Source organism: Crinia signifera, chromosome 2, assembly GCF_055691185.1.
Source record: "Crinia signifera chromosome 2, ASM5569118v1, whole genome shotgun sequence".
Classification (NCBI taxonomy): Eukaryota; Metazoa; Chordata; class Amphibia; order Anura; family Myobatrachidae; genus Crinia; species Crinia signifera.
This window is the reverse complement of record NC_139218.1, coordinates 34,581,358-34,593,959: the sequence shown is the minus strand read 5'-3', so window position 1 is coordinate 34,593,959 and position 12,602 is coordinate 34,581,358. Positions and strand designations below refer to the sequence as shown.

Here is a 12,602-nt window from a genome sequence, read left to right as displayed (position 1 = left end):
ACCCCCAAGATTCTCAGCAGTTCAGTCTAATTGTGGGAACAACGTAACCCGCTGCTCATTTGCCACCAACCTTAACATAAGATTATGAAGATTTTCTGGACCAGAAAGAAAAATCGGTACTTATGTATTATCTGGGCTCCCATGTTAAATGCACCCCATTTTTTCATACCCCTACTATCCAACTACGCATGGAGTTGACTTTATATAGTGTGGCGAGCGCAGCGAGCCACCTTGCCCGAAGCGTGGCGAGCGCAGCGAGCCCCGCGAAGGGATGCGGTCTCATAAGAAAAACGGGAGCCCAGATATTACGAGTAAAGAAAAATCAACGTTTTTTTAGAAGGATGAAAGGGAAATTGGACAAATAAGCACCTTTTGGAAGTTATCGACTGTAGTCTTCAGGGACAGCAGAGTGTGTCTAACTGCCAGCAGTAGCTCTTCTTGTGGGATCCGTGAAATAGAGTCTTTCAACATCGCTTCACAATCATCTGTGCAACAGTCGCTCACAAACACATTCCGCAGCAGACGGTCATAAGTGGAGTCTTCATCCTGCCCCGAAACGGGTGTCTCCTGGCTAACTGGCGCTGTGAACTGGAAACATAGGCAGCAGATAAGAACCACTTGGACCATCTAGTCTACCCCTTTTTTTAACCACATTGTTACGGCTAGGGTGGCCAATCCCGGGATCGGCGGGATCCTGGAATTTGGCCCCCAAAACGCCAGGATTCCAATCCCGGGATTAGACTGTGCATGCGTGCAGTCTAATGCCGGGCAGCGGCTGAGCATCGCTCAGACGCTGTCCGACTTCTCCCGGCAGCACTGCGCAGCGTAACCTCTCAGCGTGAGATCAGAGGTCACGCTGCACAGGCAGAGGTCGCGCCCGGCATTGTGATGCCGTGCCGCCCGCCCACCCAGCGGCATGGACGACCCATCCCCCTACCCTGCAACCGGGCTCCTGGCTCCCGACAGTATGAAACTGACCGGCAACCCTCAAATGTAAGTAATTGTGGGGCAGTCTTTTTATTAGGAAAGCCAGTCCTGGGATCGAGCATTTTTCAATACCGAATCCCAGGATTGAAAAAATGCCCCGGGATTGGCTTCCCTAGTCACGGCAAACACTATTTGAGCCTTATTTCTTTGTAAGGATACCCTTTGTCTATGCCCCATGCATGTTTAAAATTGCTCTGTCTTGGCTTCTACCACCTCTGATGGAACACTATTCCATGTGTGCAATACCCTATCTGTGAAGTCATTTTTCCTCAGATTTGCCCGAGTGTCAGTGCATGTCCTCATGTTCTAATACTGCCCTTCATTTGAATAAGGTTTTCCTCCTGGACCTTGTTTTAACATTTCGCTCACTTACTAGGTTCTCCTGAGCAGATGGTGGCAACCACAAGCTGTAGTAGTTATAAAAGCACCGAAGGGGAACGTATGCAGCAGGAATGATATCCGCGGACTGTATCTCTTTATCGTGAGACTGGAGCGCCAGGCAAAGGGCTAAAGGGTCCCGTTGGGAATGCAGTATGTCGGTCAGGACAGACACTAGATAATGTATCACGCATTCTGTTACACAGAGAAAGAAAAAGTAGTCAGGGAACATACAGTACACACATCCCTATAATATCTTTTCAAAGGCATAATAGAACCAAGGTCACCCGCGGTCAGGTCCAGGACTCCGACCAAAGAGACGCTGGACTGTGTCACCCCAAAGAGAGAAGAAGTGTAGTAAATGCAGCAGCTGATTTAATTATCGCATCTCCTGACCAATCTGATTTGGACTTCATGACACACCTCCAGTAAGAATTAGTTGACTTTGCTTCCCCAGCGTGGAAAGCTAAACAGAGGTGTTGACCTCTTACGCACAAATATAAAGACCTCCACCAAACGACTTCTCATAGAGGCAGCAAAGGAAGAAGTGTCTCGTGTTTGACGACGACATTAATATATTAGCAGTGAACAAGAAATCTCTATTGAAAGCTCAAACAAAAATAGTTCTACTTGCCTTTAGGTAAGAAACACCCAGAGCTAGCTGAAACCCAGAAGGTTATGGGTCATTAGGTCAACCAAATTAAGGTCAACCACTGAAGTTCGACAGGCCTTAATACAACACATAAAAAAGGTTGACATGCCTAAGGTCACATGGGTCAAAAGGTCGACAGAAGCCTTAGGTTGACTTGGGAAGGTCAACAGTTCAAAGTTCTCCATGGGTTTTTCACCTTTTTTTGTTTTGTCCCGAATGTCGACATGGACACAGAAAAAGTGCACCGCTGCACTCGTCATGCTTCGAGCTCGTTGCCTCACTATGCTCGGCACACTATACTACTCTCCCTCCACGCCCCAGTGGATGGTGGGGCATGAAATACCGCCTGTCGGCGTTTTGGCCCAAAAAAGCCCATAAAAACCCTTGTTGACCTTTTGACTGTTGAACTTCCCAATGCCGACATTAGGCATGTCAACCTTTTATATGTGTTGACCTAAGGCCTGTCAACCTTCAGTAGTCGTCATTAATAGTGTTGGCCAACGACAGCCTACCCCCCCCCCCCCAGAAATCGTCCAGCGCGGCTATATTCTGAGAGGCACTATAGCAGCACTAAACAATTCGAGCCGTCAGTGGACACAACGGGCTATAATAGTCCGTAGTGTGATTTACTCAAAGACTGTTTTACTTGACCCTACTGAAACGTATAGTTTAGAAAATCTATACAAATACAACCTAAAGAAAAAATAATGCAAATGGAAAAGTGCCTCAAGTTTGCTAAAAAAAACATAAATGTGTGATCTAATAAGAAGTATAAAGCTGAAAAACCTACCCATCTACAACCTTCTCAGATGACAATACCTACCATCAACATCCTTCCCAGATGTCAAGAAGACCTACCATCTACAACCTTCTCAGATGACAATACCTACCATCAACATCCTTCCCAGATGTCAAGAAGACCTACCTTCTACAACCTTCCCAGATGTCAAGAAGACCTACCTTCTACAACCTTCCCAGATGACAAGACCTACCATCAACATCCTTCCCAGATGTCAAGAAGAACTACCATCTACAACCTTCCCAGATGACAAGACCTACCATCAACATCCTTCCCAGATGTCAAGAGTCTGTTTCTGGTTTCAAGAGCCACTGGGACCATTGCACTGAAGGGAAAGGTATGGAGTATCATCTCCTCATCAAGAGCATGACCGACTTCCTCGTCTAGGCCTTCACTGCCCTCAACAATGACATCCACCATATCCATGACATCTGCAGGACACAAAACAATATAGACAATGGTAGATGTATCGAACCTACACAGGAGAAGTGGCCCAAATAGTAACAATGGGCAAGTTCTCGGATTGTCCTCTATAGAAACTTTGATACAGCTCCTCAATATCCAAATGAAGATAGCTGTGGTGGAACCACCACTCCCAGCATGCACTGGATGAATTCATTAATACTGTAGAAGCAGCTTGCAGAGTAAAAAAAAAAAAAAAAACCACGAACCATCAATGTGTGAGACAGGGATGCTGACTGCATCTGACTCCTGCTTCCCCAGGTCGGTCTGCAGCACCCAGGCCTCTTGCACATAATCCGTCGCTTTGTCAGTGTATGGGTATGGGTTGCAGACTACCTTCACCAGGGTCTACGGGGAAAGGCAAGTGCACTTTGAGGCAAGCAAATGATCACAAGCAGATACCGAATAAACACAAGAAAGAAAATATACTGTATGCACTGGGAGGTCAGTATAAGCAAGTGATGTGCAGAAAATATCATTCTGTTTCTTGAAATTATGTTTCGTTTTACCTGTTCCAAAAAATGGATCACAGCCTCCTGCGAGTTCTCCTCGACTTTGTCCAGACACCTCAGCCACAGTCCCAGTTCACTCCAAGTGTATTCGAACACACCGCTGTCACGCAGAATCTAGGCAGAGGTTATAAAAGTATAATATTTGATGGCTGTGTGAGTAGCGCCATCTACTGGTAAACCTCCCTTTGGAGATTGGGCATGGAGTAAAAGTAAGAGGTAAGAGGGGGACAATCGCATATGAAGCAATTCCATTTTTGACCCATAAAGAGGTTTGAATCACACTGTTCCGGCATTGCCCAACGCTACACATGGGAAAATGCAGTTTCCAAATACAGAATGAGTAGCCCTGATCCATATATACAAAAAAAGAAAATGTGTCCCTTTTATTTTATTTTTACCCCCTGAACTTTTTTTCAAACTCACCTGGCGTCCATCCTCAGAGGCATTCCCAGTCGCAATTGGCATTGCGCAGGTGTACCCTCATCCGCATAATGCATCTCTCAGGTTGGATGCCTGGGGGACTCCGGGGTAATGCATGGGGACCAGGTGAGTACAAAAAAAAAAAAAAAAAAAAATATTCCCAAATCCAAATATATCCTTTATCCAAAATACTCCTGGTCCCTCGCATTTCGAATACAGAATACTCAACCCGTACTCTTACTGTGAGTACAAAAATATATATAGATCAGGGGTGGCCAAACCTGTCCTCAAGATCTACCAACAGTTCATGTTTATCAGGCAACCTTTGGATCTATAGTAGGAATGAATGCAGCAGGTTTGAAAATGTGACAGTTATGACTGCACATGTGCCCCAGCTAGGTGATTTGGGTCATGTGACAGTTATGACTGCACATTTGCACCAGCTAGGTGATTTGGGTCATGTGACAGTTATGACTGCACATTTGCACCAGCTAGGTGATTTGGGTCATGTGACAGTTATGACTGCACATTTGCACCAGCTAGGTGATTTGGGTCATGTGACAGTTAGTAGAATTATCACTAAGGGCAGTGGCGTAGCTATAGCTCCGCAGCCCCCGCAGTGGCGGGGAGGCACAGAGAAAATGTGGGCGCCGGGGGTCTGCGGGGCTATAGTTACCACTTACCCGCTGCTGTCTGGTGCCCTGCCGTCACGGTCCCGTATCTCCCGGTGCCGGCTCCTGCTGCTATAATGAAAACGGACTCTTAGAAAATGGCTGCCCCCATACTGCAGACGGTTTTCTGTCTGCAGTATGGGGGCAGCCATTTTCTAAGAGTCCGTTTTCATTATAGCAGCAGAAGCTGGCGCCGGCAGAGACGGGACCGTGACAGGCAGATGCGGCCGGGCAGGTACGCCGAGGGGAGCTGAGGGGAGGGGGGCGCCGAAAATATGCGGCGGGGGGGGGGCGACAATTAGGTAATTACGCCACTAAGGGCCTTATTCTAGTTCACTCTTAGAGGCAAATTCCTTCTCAAATGGACAAAACCATGTGCACTGCAGATGGGGCAGATGTAACATGTGCAGATATAATTAGATTTGGGTGAGTTATTTTGTTTCTGTTCAGGGAAAATACTGACTGCTTTATTTTTACATTGCAATATAGATCTCACTTTGAAGAAAAACCCCACCCAAATTCTCTCTGCACATGTTACATCTGCCCCACCTGCAGTGCACATGGCTTTGTCCATTTGAGAAGGAATTTGACTCTAAGAGTGAACTAGAATAAGGCCCTAAGAGACATATTAAAGGGCAAAATTTGGCCCAACAAAGAACTAACCCGTTAATTCCAATAATATTAGCAGCTCAGTGCACAAAGCCATAATAAAGAGCAGGTGTCAGATTGGGTCAATTAAATTCTTCACGAAAACTAATGAATGGAATTTTTACTCCTATATATTCGCTTAGGACTTATATATGCGCCTCATTACACAATTGTGGGCCAAAACATCATAAGCAGAATACGCGGCGATGAGATACATTGTAGATAACACCTCTACCAAGTACCAAGCACTGGTGAGCAACAATAATTACCTTAATGATCAACTGTCTGGTTGACATCTTCAGCTGCATTTTCTTACAGGTGACAAACATTTTCAGAAGGAGATAGAACACAGACTTCTCCCCTCCAACATCTCGCGGCTCCTGGGAACAAAATGGCAATGCTGTAACTATTATTCCTCCTGGTATCACTGTAATCTGTGCAGGATGTGGTCTTATGAGGTCTTTGTTTAATATCTTGTCGGTAACAAAAGTAAAAGGATCGGAGACAAACCTGCACTTTGAACCATGAAAACTTGTTCGCTGGCAACTCAAGAGCCACCTGAAGGATCTGATGCTGGAGGACGGGTGGGACCTCCTCGCAGACACCGCTCTCACTCACGATACCTAAGGCGGAATAAGACATACAGACGTTCATGGCTGATATGTGAAAGCGGTTCCCTCAACTAGGTCAGAGGAGCACGCAACCTCTGTGTGCTTAACGTCCTGCTCACCCAGCTGCCTAATTTTAGATGCACAGTTACAAGATTTCTCCATGGTTCAGTGGTCACCTCCAAGAAGCGCCAAGAAAACAGCATGAGAGACAGTGTAACAGCGGCCCTGCAAACAACCTGTAGGGCGACCCCAGCAGGTGCCATCCGTAACCCCATGCCTGAAGGGAAATTCAGGACTGGGGATGGTGGCAGTATATCAAGGGAGGGGGTGGTGCATCCGGGATATAGAACAACATGTCTTGTACCCTTTGAGTGCCAACATCTGTCAGAGGTGCCAAATATTTGCTAAAAATGCCAGCGTCACTCACATTTGTTATATAAAATCAAATTAAAAAAATGTTGTGTAATAAAAGATGATATTTCCCGTATAAAAACGTAAACATTGCAGGCCATTATGATGAATAAAAATGTTTGCCTGGCAATTTTCACACCTATATTGACCAATTCACTTGGCACTCAAAGGGTTAAACGTGCTTTGGGATTAATGGAATTATCCAACGATAGTGATGGGTGACAGGGGGCCTGAGCCAACACATCTACAAGGCACCCAACAAGCATGGCCACCATGACACCAATACGTTGAAATGGGCACCAGATAAAATCTTGGCAAGAGTGCCTATTCGCTGGAGATTATAATGAGCTATTATCTTTTTGAGGGTAAACAAAACCGTTTAAATAAATATCCCTGCAATAGAAAAGCTAAGCATTTTATGCATTCATCAACACGTCACATGGGATGTAGAAAAAGTTTGTGAATGTGCAATGCACAGGTAGAGAGGACCCGATCTGACTATTGGTTGTTAACTGTAGTCTGACTATAAAAATCTTGTGAAGTAAGGCACAGAACCGTATACAAGCAGCACTGCACACAGAAGTAGTCATAATGGTCACTTCCTATACAAACTCGTTATGAAGCCCAGCCTATGCCACTGGAGACATCAACTTCTACGTCTACTAGAGTGGTCTATGACAGCAGGAGAGTTTTGACCAAATGCGAGCTGCATTTAGGGAGGAAGCACCATCACAAAAACTGATTGGGTAACAGAATTTGGGTGCGGGATAAGGTCACTGAAAGACCAGGAGAACTGCAGCCAACTTGTGCCTACCATCAAAGACAACAGCCCATAATGGAGGTGGTCACCATATTGACCATGACCCAGTTAGTGAAGGAGATCGGTACCTCAACAAGATCCATCCGCCTGATACTCCACAAAAAAACTAGACCGGAACAAGGTTTCTGCACTTAAGTGCAGGAGGTTTGGGAGATTTGGTGCCACAACATGCTGGCCAGGTTTGATGGCAGTTGCTCAAACTCTGTTGATTCCGATGATTCCAGGAGCTACAGTTTAGATCCCAAGAACAGTCCATAGACCGAGAGTTGGTCTTTGAGATTCTATTGAGTTCAACTTTCCTAAGCGATTGTTGCGTCGCTGAAGATGGTTGCATGCTCTTTACTCACCTTTAAGTAGTTTGCTGAAATCAAAATTGCTCTGAGACACCAGATGGGGAACCACCCGCTGATACAGGCACAGAACTTGGAGGAGGGAGGCCTTCACCAGGGTGCTATGGACAGTATCTGAGAATAATGAGAACATTGCAACATCAGAAACTGTAATAGAGGGTATATAATTCCTGTTGGGGAGGGAATGTATCAAAAACTGGAGAGATATAAAGAACCAATAAGCTCCTGGCGTTTTACAAAGACATCCTGCAAATTGGCAGTTAGCTGATTGATACGTTCTCCAAACTTTAATAAATCTCCTCCCATGGTGATCCTACTCGGTACCAGTATCATTCACAAGTGTATAAACATTTACAATTGCATCTAGGAACCGAACATATGTTCCTATGAATACATGGTACCCAGAAGGTAGACCGTCAATGTATTGACCAACAGTTATCAGGTTAAGTGATACAAAAGGCCGTCAGATGAAGGTGGCTTTGCATTCACACGTGTTTTCTCAACGTCTGCCTGATTTACGATCCATGAGAACATTTGGAAAGTAAATCAAGTCCACCAAGGGTCCAGTTTGTAATGACATATGAAACACAAGATTTAACAACCCCCAAAAAAATATGTTGACCATTTTTCATGTTGACCTTTGGCACCTGTTGACATCTTGCACCTGGCGACCTTATGCAAGTTGACCATTTGGTGTCGACCTTATGACCGTCCCCCATAACACATCAATCCATTGACCCACACCAAAATACTTAAGAGTAAGTTATGAAAATGAAGAATCTTCTCACAAATGCGAACGTGACTCCATGATCTTATTTTTGCGCAAATGTACCATTTGCACATGAAGGGTATCTGCCATATTTGAGACTTTACTATATGGCTTCTCAACTAGCATATCTGGATCCAGAGCAAGACTACCGTTCCGTTGGATCTTGGCGAGGTTCCGTGTCGAGTGGAAGGTGTTCCCTGATCTCCTTTGCCAGTCTTGCTCTCTAAATGCCTGGCAGATCCTGAAGCTCCATGAGTCCTCGTAAGCAGGCACTATGGTGTTCATGATTTATTTGGGGGAGAGGGCATGCTCAGCTTGGAGACCTTTGGACTTTTTAAGTATACTTTTGAGAAATTCAGGTCAGAGTTTGGTCTTCCTAGTTCTGCCGTCTATAGGTATCTCCTTTTCCACTATGCTTTGGTACTGGCCTTTCTCCTGGTTTCCCCTCTCCCTCTACTCCACTTCTTAGGCTGCCCCTTAGGAAATGTCTTCTTACTGTAACCTACTCTTCTGCAATATCTAGGATGCTTCACATAAGTGTAAATGGGAGATCGATTTGATTCCTTTCCAGGATGACCGCTTTGCTCAGATCCTGGGAGCTCTCCAGCATACATCACTATCAATGTGTGTCTGATTTAAACAGATTCATTATTATATTCTTCATAGATCGTATAGCACTCGTGTTACTCGTCAGGAGAGCTGCTCGTAAGTCCACTAACTGTACTGACTACCAGCCTCTGGGGTGTAAAGCAACCATTTAAGGACTATACAACTCAGTCCTCCTACTTGGTGTACTTCTGCCATAGCAGAGTCATTTAAGCATTCATGTTTGGAAAACTTAAAAAAAAAATTCTTGCCTATAAGATTGTTCTAGATGTGCCACCAGCATCTGGAACCAAAGCCCTATACATCCAGGTCGACTTTGAGCTGAAAGCAGTTCGGTTTTGCAGTTTGAGTTGCTTTCAGCTCAAAAGCCATCCAGGGTGTACGGTCGGCAATGAGCAGTGAGCGCTAATGCACGCTCCCACATCATCACCAGCGGCGGCCATTCATCTCTTGGTATTATCAGCAGATGAGCGATGGGGTGGACGGCTTTCCATAGCGTCCTCCTATGGAAAAAGTCATCCACCCCTGAAAAAAATTGCTTGGATGGAAAATAAATAAATAAATCGCTGTGTGTAATGAGCGATTTTCAACTCACCGATTATTCCCATCATCGGTCTGCATATATGCTGGCCAAAAACGCCCAATGTGAATGCACCTTAACTCTCACCTAGTCAGACTCTCTACCAGTATATCCAGCTTTAAACACACCTTAATTCTACCATCTATTAAAGTACCAGCTCTCCTGTACATGTGATACTTTCCTATTGTTCCCATCATGAAAAAGGTAAAACAATTAGTGTAACATGCACTCTCGCCATGCTTCACGCTCCGTGCCACACTATGGCCCTTATTCTGATCGGTGCGGCCGGATCCGAATATGCGGCCAGGACCGTGCGTGCAAAACCCCGCCTTCCATACGGATCGCCAACTCCGTCCGTACGCGGTAAGAAGCTGGCCGAACGGACCGCACGTGTATTTTTCACGGAATACGCCTCCTCCATCTCAGGGAACCTCCCCCAACATTCGATGGTCGCAGACCATCGAATGCAGGACCGAGTGCTCCACCAGCTCCCGCAACCTCAGACCACACGGACATTTCTCCGTGCAAAAGCAGGGATCTGGGCGGGCAGCTGACATCCGGCGATGTCATATGTCCGCCCCCTACACGTGCGTCACGGCCACATTACCATGCGTACGCCCAGCGTTTGCATGGGAACGCCCATGAAACGCGGGGCGTATGCATATGGTAATGAGCCCAAATAGCCCTTCACGCCCCTCTCCACCCCGTTCGGAGTGTTCACATTTCATGCGGGATTTGGCCGTACGCCCCGCTCGCACATGCGCAGAGACGCCTCTGCACATGCGCAGACACAAAACATCGGCAGGACGAACGCACGCGGATATTACCGCACCAACCAGAATAAGGGCCCATGATTGGCACACTATTATATTATCCCTCTATATCGACATGGATGGTGAAGTAAGAGCAAGCCGGGATGAAGAGCAACGGCGTCGCTGGGCTTCCCCGGTCACACTGGCGGCGGCAGGATTTTTCAGCGGGACAGGGCGCATTTTGACCTTTAAAAATCAGGCAGGGTGCAGCGCCCCGCTAAAACAGCCTAGCGGGAACACTATATCTAGACAACGTAGTTCTATCAACCAGAACCAGGTTTTAAAAGGGCAAAGGTTTGCTGCTCGGAACATTTGACCACTTAGGAGTCGTATTTTGAAGAATTCCTGCTTAGTGGTGAGCTGCAAATAACGAAATGAGGGGTAGATGTATGAAGCAGTGATAAGGGAGGAGAAGTGAGACAGAGGAGAAGTGGCCCATGGCAACCAATCAGCACTGAAGTAACATCTATCATTTGCATAATATAAAATTATACTGAGCAGCTGATTGGCAGAGTTCACACTTTCCCGAGCACAATGCTAATGCATCATAAACGGTAGAGTGACGTTCGGCCACATTACTTCTAAGCAAAGTAACCAGGTATTTAGTTTGATGTATATGGCGTTCCCTGCTCACACTACAGCGTCATAGAATAGGTCATTGCTTTGTTCTAGCTGGTGGATCCTCTTTCTTATATATAACCTGATGCTGCCCAAATAATAAAACAAAAGATCATTAAATGGTTTCTCCAAACTATTCTGCATTTCATACTCTACAAGTTGTGTTGGCTGCTGGAATATTTCCCATGTTACAGGAGCATACGTACATTAATATACAGATCTTACCCTCTTTCTCCTCCATCACTCCTGCCAGTTCTCTGGATTCGGAGGTCTTGATTTTAATGTCTGTAGTCTGCAGCTGTTTCCCCTTCTCGATGTCGGCCTCTTCCTGCTTTAGGAGTGACTGCCAGGTTGATACTATGGTATTAAGGTCCGGCAAGAGCTATGCGGATGATAGGACAGTTCCAATGGTTAATGCGCCGTAATATAATATTCAGTTAAAATAATAAGGACTCACACTCGATAGAATAGACTTCCGCATCATCGCTGCCCCGGCCGCTCACCTGCTGGTATTATTACCCTGCTACACAGCCGCCACGCCACCCCTCTTCCAGCACCCGATGTCCATCGCAGATGGCATGCGACATTGGGTGCTGCACTGGGCACCACTTGATGCGATCAGATGCGATGGGCATCGCATAAGTGTAAGGGCACCATAACAATGAGAACTAGGAACGGGGGTCCCCTTGGATCATACCATCATTGGCTGGTGGTGTGAGCAAACATTCAGGTAGCTAAAGTCTGCACTGTGCATTGCCAAAGAGAAACTAGATTTTGAGCATGCCATCTAATAGACCCGTAGGAGAAGAGTGTCCTCACCTTACTCAGAGATTCTCTATATTTCTGGCCAAATTCTGCCATGGTGGCCGGCGTGTAGAGGTCCGACTGCTGCCAGACGTCTTCCTTCAGGCAGTGATCGATGTTCTGCTCGGCCCGTTTCAGGATGGAGCACATGAGGGACAGGGTGGTATGTCTCACAATTTTGTTTTGTACCTACAAAAAAAAAAATTAATTTAAATCCGATGCTACACATACACATTTTTGCCAATTAAGAGAATGTCGCGATTTCTAGGTTGCTAGAAAATATGGTCTCTTCTGCTAATCATTAAACAATTTCTCAAAACAACAATCAGTCTATCCCCTGGGCAAACTGGGAAAATAAATGATCCCTCTAGAACAGGCGTGGGCAAACCTGTCCTTGAGCGCTTCGTGTTTTTCAGGCAACCTGTGGATCTATAGTAGGAATGAATGCAGCATGTTTGAAAATGTGACAGTTGGTAACAACTACAGCTGTGCACCAGCTAGGTGATCTGGGTCATGTGACCGTTAGTAATGACTACAGCTGTGCATCGGCTAGGTCAGTGGTGGCCAACCTGTGGCTCTTGAGCCTCATGCGGCTCTCCCCCTTGTAAAGTGCGGCTCCTGCTCCCACTGCTGCCCACCGCCCATCGTCTGTCCCAGTCCCCCCTGCTGCCGGTTCCCTGAATCCCTTCTCC

General features: G+C 46.1%; 1 protein-coding gene across 1 annotated transcript in view; it reads right to left on the bottom strand.

Moving 5' to 3' along the window:
• Window positions 1-12,602, bottom strand: part of URB1 (URB1 ribosome biogenesis factor) — a 57,135-nt gene that overhangs the window by 28,829 nt on the left and 15,704 nt on the right. Inside the window, exons 11-20 of the mRNA XM_083171886.1 lie at window positions 11,926-12,099; window positions 11,332-11,488; window positions 7,719-7,835; window positions 6,040-6,152; window positions 5,799-5,909; window positions 3,788-3,904; window positions 3,488-3,626; window positions 3,077-3,247; window positions 1,361-1,560; window positions 370-588 (exon numbers count right to left, since the gene is read on the bottom strand). Of these exons, the coding sequence (XP_083028012.1) occupies window positions 370-588; window positions 1,361-1,560; window positions 3,077-3,247; window positions 3,488-3,626; window positions 3,788-3,904; window positions 5,799-5,909; window positions 6,040-6,152; window positions 7,719-7,835; window positions 11,332-11,488; window positions 11,926-12,099 (1,518 nt within the window). The remainder of the gene's footprint in view (window positions 1-369; window positions 589-1,360; window positions 1,561-3,076; window positions 3,248-3,487; window positions 3,627-3,787; window positions 3,905-5,798; window positions 5,910-6,039; window positions 6,153-7,718; window positions 7,836-11,331; window positions 11,489-11,925; window positions 12,100-12,602) is intronic.